At 38.8% G+C, this 6,551-nt stretch overlaps 1 protein-coding gene across 4 annotated transcripts; it reads left to right on the top strand.

Moving 5' to 3' along the window:
* Nucleotides 1-363: 363 nt before the first annotated feature.
* On the top strand, nt 364-6,228 carry LOC138956358 (uncharacterized). 4 transcript variants are annotated; one of them, XR_011452626.1, is made up of 7 exons: nt 364-885; nt 1,627-1,692; nt 1,939-2,007; nt 2,231-2,311; nt 3,306-3,397; nt 4,487-4,572; nt 5,167-6,228. XR_011452626.1 is itself a non-coding variant. In XM_070327736.1 (6 exons), exons 1-4 carry the CDS (start codon nt 1,031-1,033, stop codon nt 3,352-3,354), a joined length of 288 nt encoding a protein of 95 aa, XP_070183837.1. In that variant the 5' UTR covers nt 922-1,030; the 3' UTR covers nt 3,355-3,397; nt 4,487-4,572; nt 5,167-6,228. The 4 variants fall into 4 exon arrangements, 2 of the variants coding, with proteins under 2 accessions (XP_070183837.1, XP_070183836.1); XR_011452625.1 differs by lacking the exon at nt 1,939-2,007; XM_070327736.1 differs by lacking the exons at nt 364-885; nt 1,939-2,007 and adding an exon at nt 922-1,122.
* Nucleotides 6,229-6,551: the final 323 nt, after the last annotated feature.

Raw genomic sequence — 6,551 nt, 5'->3', positions numbered from 1 at the left:
CATTCCTGTCACATAGGTCAGCTTGCTTGTGGTCAGGGCTAAGCTTCAAATAAAACGACATTCCAGCTGAGGTTCGCTGACTTCCCTGCTGTGAATTTGAACATAAAGTGTTTCTTATTTATAATGAGCTCTCTTTGAGTCAGAGCATCAATAAAATGACACTATGACTGAGTTTCGCAATCTTCCCTGCTGCGAATTTAAACGTAAAACATTCTTGTTCAAATAGCTAGGTCAGTTGTATACTGGTCAGAAATTAATGTGTTCAATGATGTTTAGCCCTACTGCACAAATTGGACACAGAATGCCATGAATGTGCTTTACAAGTACAACCAACCGCGACACAAAACCGCTTTTGCTTGTTTTTCAGTTAAAGATACTGGACTTGTCAAATCCAGGTGCACGGAGCCCCTGGGGCTTTTAGTCATACCTCAGGCATCTATTCCTTTGAATAAATACCAAGTTTCATTGACTTCCATCCAAGGAGTCAAGAACTTCAATTTTTTTACGAATTAATTTTTAACTCGGACCCGCCGGTCCTTGGCCTATTTCTTAATTATTTTTAGATCTGCATCATCTTGATGATCACCACATGCACATAGAATGACACGTCACAAGCAAACTAGGTCACACATAATTGATGAGCTTGTAGGAAAAAATGGAGGCTCATTCAGTCGTATCGAACCAGGGTGATAAGAAAAGAACAAAACGCAAGGGTCCCCGGCCGACTGTACCGGATTCAACCAAGAAGAAACGAAAACGCACTCGTGCACGTAACTATGACACGTCGCGCGTGTATATCGGTGAGGAGCTTGCGCGTTGGAACGAAGTGAAGAATTAATTTGGATTCATCACCAATCCGCAGTTTGCTCGTCACCTGCTGAACAAGTAGGTATTTTTTCATGCATTTCATGAGATGTTTAGGATGCTATTTATGTTATGTGATGGAAGTGTATATTGGACTTGTTTGTGAAAAGTAAATTGACCAAAGAATTACTGAATTAGGGTGGGAGGGATTTGTTGTGGAGCAGAAATGTATCACCGTGAGTCAGTAAAAGTGCCCGTTGCCCTGACAAACTGTCGATACTTTGCGTTCGGCGTTTGCTTTGATTACTGGGAACTTGCGTAAGCTGCTGTCTTGTTTAGTGTCGTTTAGTCATCATTGCTTGTGGTGTTGGGATTCCCAATTTATAACCTGTAAAAAGGAAAATGTATGCACGAGGTGTTTGACGATTTATTTCGGATAAGCGAACCGTTTCTTTCTGCGGCCATTTGCGTCTGTTATGATACTATTTATAGAACTATGCAAATGAAATATTACAAAACATAGATCTATCGGCGCATTGTGCGATTTCTGCTCTACACTGTGTGTGTGTGTGTGTGTGTGTGTGTGCCCCTGTGTTCTATGTGCCCTCGTGTGTGTGTGTGTGTGTGTGTGTGCCCCTGTGTTCTATGTGCCCTTGTGTGTGTGTGTGTGTGTGTGTGTGTGTGTGTGCCCCTGTGTGAATGTGTGTGTGTGTGTGTGGCCATGTCTGTGTATCCCTGTGGTTGTGGCTTGTGTTTTTCATGAGTCTTGAACATTATTTATTTATAGGACATTTACTTAATTTTTCTTATTTTGTGAATCAGCATTGAGGCTACAGCAACAATGCCAAGCAGAACACAGGCAGGCGGTACTTCTTTTGATCTCAGCAGGTAGTTGTATGTTTTAAATTATCAATAAAATAAATAGTACAAAAAAAGTCATAATTATATTTATAGTTATGAGATATATGAAGATGGAAGTGTGTTTGTTATTGGTGTAAAAGCCAAACAGTTAGTTGATACTAAATAATATTATGATTTGTAAACGATAACAATTAAGCTCAGGCTGCTGGGCCATAGAATATCATGCCTCACGCCTAACGTATATCACGTATACATCATGTCTTTTTTTGGTAGGACGTTGTGGCAGTTGTAGATTAACAAGCATTGAAATGATGATGGTGACCAGGATGTTCTGAGAAGAGGGTGAGCTTGCTTGTTACATAATTCATATTTTGTATTTTTCCATGTTTGAAAATATGTGTCACTATCTGTGTCTAGATCATCAGAAAATAATGAAGAAAGCTGCGTGAAATAACAAATATTCTGAGAAATGGTTTCACTTAGACTAGAGTTAAAGTATAGTGGTATTGTAGTTGAATTTGCAGGAGAGAACTGTTGATTAGTTAACATTATATGCTGCTTTCAGCGACAAGAAGTTTCATGGATCAAGAGCTGGCAGGACTGTGAAGCAGAAAGAGCTATCTCAGTCTTTCATTGACCCACTAGAGTGAGTTGTTTTTCTTTGATAAATATTGTGTGGGTGTGTTCAAAACACATGCTGTTTGTTGTATACGTATTAAAACAATATTTATAAAATAAAGTTGATTAATGTGAATACTGCAAATTTCTGTGTATGATAAAATCCTTTTATGGTTACAAATGGGTATTGGGATTTGTTTCATTTATGATTGATCAGAACAAATATATTCCTTTTCTATTTTCTTGAACTCTGTGTGTCGATCCTGCTTGGCCAAAACTATCTCATTCTCATTGAGTGAATGATAAATTCTTCAAATAAGTTTTTCTGTTTTCTGTCAGGAACTGGTTAATTCTGCAGATTCCAATAAGCAATAAATTGTGCATTGTGTAATTATCTTTCAGGTCATTATTGGAATGTTCAGAAACTGCTTTGACTATTGTAGGTATAGGGGCTCTTTGTGACACATGTACCCATTCATTAATCTTACTTAATTATCTTAGTTTTCCCTCAATCATTAGCTTTCAGCATTTAATTGTTATGGGTAGCAGCTCAAGACAGCTACACTAATGGTAGTACTAATTGAAAAGTGTAGTGGATCTAAGACTAAGAGTTGATAACATATGTTTCCCATGGCTTTACACAATTTGTACTACCTAAAGCAAGTGAGTGCATGTTAGTTTTAAAACACATAGAGAATATCACATGGTTTGCTGTGCTGTACCAGATTGACAGGAGCTGTTTTTTCACATATTGAACTGCGAGCGAAAGTGAGGTGTACATGCAGGTGCTATGGTCGCATGCTTTGCGGAGACTGCAGGCTTGACCCATCTCAGTCTTTGGGGATGGTTACCCGAGACTATTTAAATGTAGTCTCAGCAATGACTCATGGTTTGTCATGTTGATCTTTTAGTTTGGTAACGACTGACTAAATGTTTTATATTGCTTCACGCACCTTATTTTTTTGTTTTTAGAGCCCTAATAGCTTGTGTAATTTTAACTGATATTGTTTTTCTTTGGTTAGCCTCACAATTGAAGTTACAGTTGAGTCTGGAGAGGATCAGGAGGACTAGATGATCCTGATTATGATCCCAACATCACATTGACAGCGATTCTGTAAGAGATTTGTTATTCTGGTGTTACCTGTGATGGTTGGCCCCTGCGATGAGAGGACACCTCCCTTCAAAGGACACCTAATATTGTCCTTTTTCTATTATCTCTACCAGATTATACCTGTTATGACAGGCCCCCTGCATTGCAGGTACATTTTTGTCCTTTCACCGCAGGTATCACTGTACTTTTTTTTCTACTCCCTTTGGAATATTATGGTGTTAAAATACACAGTCAATAACAGTATTATCACAGAAGGGATGTCGTTTGGGTCAGCCCTTCTGCCAATCGCCGATTTATTTTTACTTTATTCGAAACTTTCATGTCCCTATCGGCCAAATGTCCAAAGAGTATTCGCCTAAATCGGCCAAAGTTTGTCCATTTTTTTGTATTGGTCAGGCTTAATGCCCCTCGGACCATGCACCCATACATACATGCGTGTGTACCTGTGTGTGCATGTGTACACTGTACATGTGTGTGTGTGTGTGCCCTTGGTGTTTGTGGCTCTGTCTGTTAGGCCCTGTGGGTGTAGGTTTGTGTTTTTTTCATGAGGTTTTTAAATGATTATTTTATTGGACATAATAATCAATCAATCAATCAATGAGTCTTATATGAGTCTTATATCGCGCATATTCCGTGGGTACAGTTCTAGGCGCTCTGCAGTGATGCCGTGTGAGATGAAATTTTATACGGCCAGTAGATTGCAGCCATTTCGGCGCATATTTACCTTTCACGGCCTATTATTCCAAGTCACACGGGTATAGGTAGACAATTATTAACTGTGCCAAGCAATTTTGCCAGGAAATACCCTTTTGTCAATCGTGGGATCTTTAACGTGCACACCCAATGTAGTGTACACGGGGGGAGGTTCGGACACCGAAGAGAGTCTGCACACAAAGTTGACTCTGTGAAATAAATTTCCGCCGAACCTGGGATCGAACTCACGCTGACAGCGGCCAACTGAATACAAATCCAGCGCGCTACCAACTGAGCTATATCCCCGCCAATAATAATATATATGCATTGTGTTTTTGAAAGTATTGTACATTTTTTTTAATTGCTCATTTTATTTATGTTTTACATTTTGTGAATCAGCATTGAGGCTACGTTCATACTGCAACTGTGCCAAGCAGAACACAGGCAGGTGGTGCTTCTTCTCTTGATCTAACTTCTATAAGCAGGTAGTTGTATGTTTATATCCAGCAGTTAATAGTACACACAGAATAAAAATCCCCATGCATGGTCTCACATCCACACACAAAATCAGGAATGCATGCAATTTGTTATACATGAAGTGTATTTATTATTTATGAAAAAGCCAAACAAAGTAATAGGTCAGTCAGTTGATAGTTTATATGATCTGTAAACGATGAAAAAAAAGACAGTTGCAATCCATCTTATTGTGCAATTGAAGATTGATCGATTCCAAAACAGGTTTATGGGGAAAACGTTGATTGTGAAGTTTCTTTGTTTTCTCGATACAATATGTATGCTGTTTGTTACTTTATGAATATAATCTTGCCTTAAACACAACAATACTTGTTGCCTGTTTACTTGTTTCATAACTATGATAAGTTAGTACAGGTGGAGCAAATTAATGCTGAATTAATTTCATTATCAGACTCGGTGATATTCTCAATGACATTGTACGACTTCTTTCCTAATTTGTATATACATGTACCTTGGATCTATTATGTACATGTACTGTCTGTCAGTGTTATTTTAGGTTCAGTGTACTTAACGATCTAAAAATGATTGACCTGAATAATTTTTAGCCACGGTGGTCAGCCTATATACCTGGGACTTCTGGTATGACAACATCAACACCTGGTGCATTTGCTTATGGACTAAAGGTGCATCCGTCTACTCCTGGAGTATGAGACATATCAGCCGCAGAGCCTGAGAGGTACTTGGTTTAAAGATTTTGCCTTTTTAAAGTTCTCAGAATTCACTCGTGTAGAACTTTATCCCATGGTCAAAAGATGTTATGACAAAATTGCTGTCTCAGTGTGACTGAAACTAAACTTAATTGAATGCAATATGCAATTATGATAAGAATAAAGAAAGAAATATAAAATATAAAATATCTGTTGCAAAAAAATCACACCTACAGATTTGCCACTTTGTGGACAGGCCTTGCATAAGCTGAAATTGATGTAAACCAAATATGAAGTAATTCCGCGGAAGGCTGTATCAGTAATTAGCATTTTTGTGGGTTGCATTTTGCGGTGTCAACCTGTGCAATACATGCTTTCTTATTTCATATCAGATAAGAACCCCACATTTCTACTTTTCTGTTTTTGAAACGTATACACTACTCGTCATAAGAAAAACTACACAGATGCGTTTGAGGTCAGATCTTTCTGATGAGGCTGTTGATTGTAAAACCAAATATATCACTGAAAAGTTAATTAATTCCCATACCTTGTTCACAAAACAGATTGAGTTTACATGAGGTAGTGTCAATACAGTGGAACCTACAACACAGACACATCCCAAAATCGAATTCGCAAAATCAAGGTTCCCGCGATCAAAAAATCAAAAAAATCAGAACTAAATCGAAACATGTTTAGCATGTCCTTAGACAGTACAATCAAATCTGCATCCAAATCAGTCAGTGTTGTTCACATATCTTGTCTAACAAGGACGCTATGGCATGCTGAGCGGTGTAGGCGTCAATCCTCTCGGCAGGCATAAAAGGCAGTTTTTGAAGCCGTTTTAGCGGGTAATGAGACAAAAAAATGGTACATTTGAGTAACTCGCAAAGCATTGCCTTCAAACTTACGAATACGGGGATTTGTGCAAACACATGTCGTAAACTACACACGAAATACCAAGTCATTAGAGATACGTATTAGTTCTGCTGTTAGGGGCGGGGATATAGCTCAGTTGGTAGCGCGCTGGATTTGTATTCAGTTGGCCGCTGTCAGCGCGACTTCGATCCCAGGTTCGGCGGAAATTTATTTCACAGAGTCAACTTTGTGTGCAGACTCTCTTCGGTGTCCGAACCACCCCCTGTGTATACTACATTGGGTGTGCACGTTAAAGATCCCACGATTGACAAAAGGGTCTTTCCTGGCAAAATTGCTTAGGCACAGTTAATAATTGTCTACCATACCCGTGTGACTTGGAATAAGGCCGTGAAAGGTAAATATGCGCC

Source organism: Littorina saxatilis, unplaced genomic scaffold, assembly GCF_037325665.1.
Source record: "Littorina saxatilis isolate snail1 unplaced genomic scaffold, US_GU_Lsax_2.0 scaffold_1032, whole genome shotgun sequence".
Taxonomy (NCBI): domain Eukaryota; kingdom Metazoa; phylum Mollusca; class Gastropoda; order Littorinimorpha; family Littorinidae; genus Littorina; species Littorina saxatilis.
This window is presented reverse-complemented; position numbering and strand designations above follow the sequence as displayed.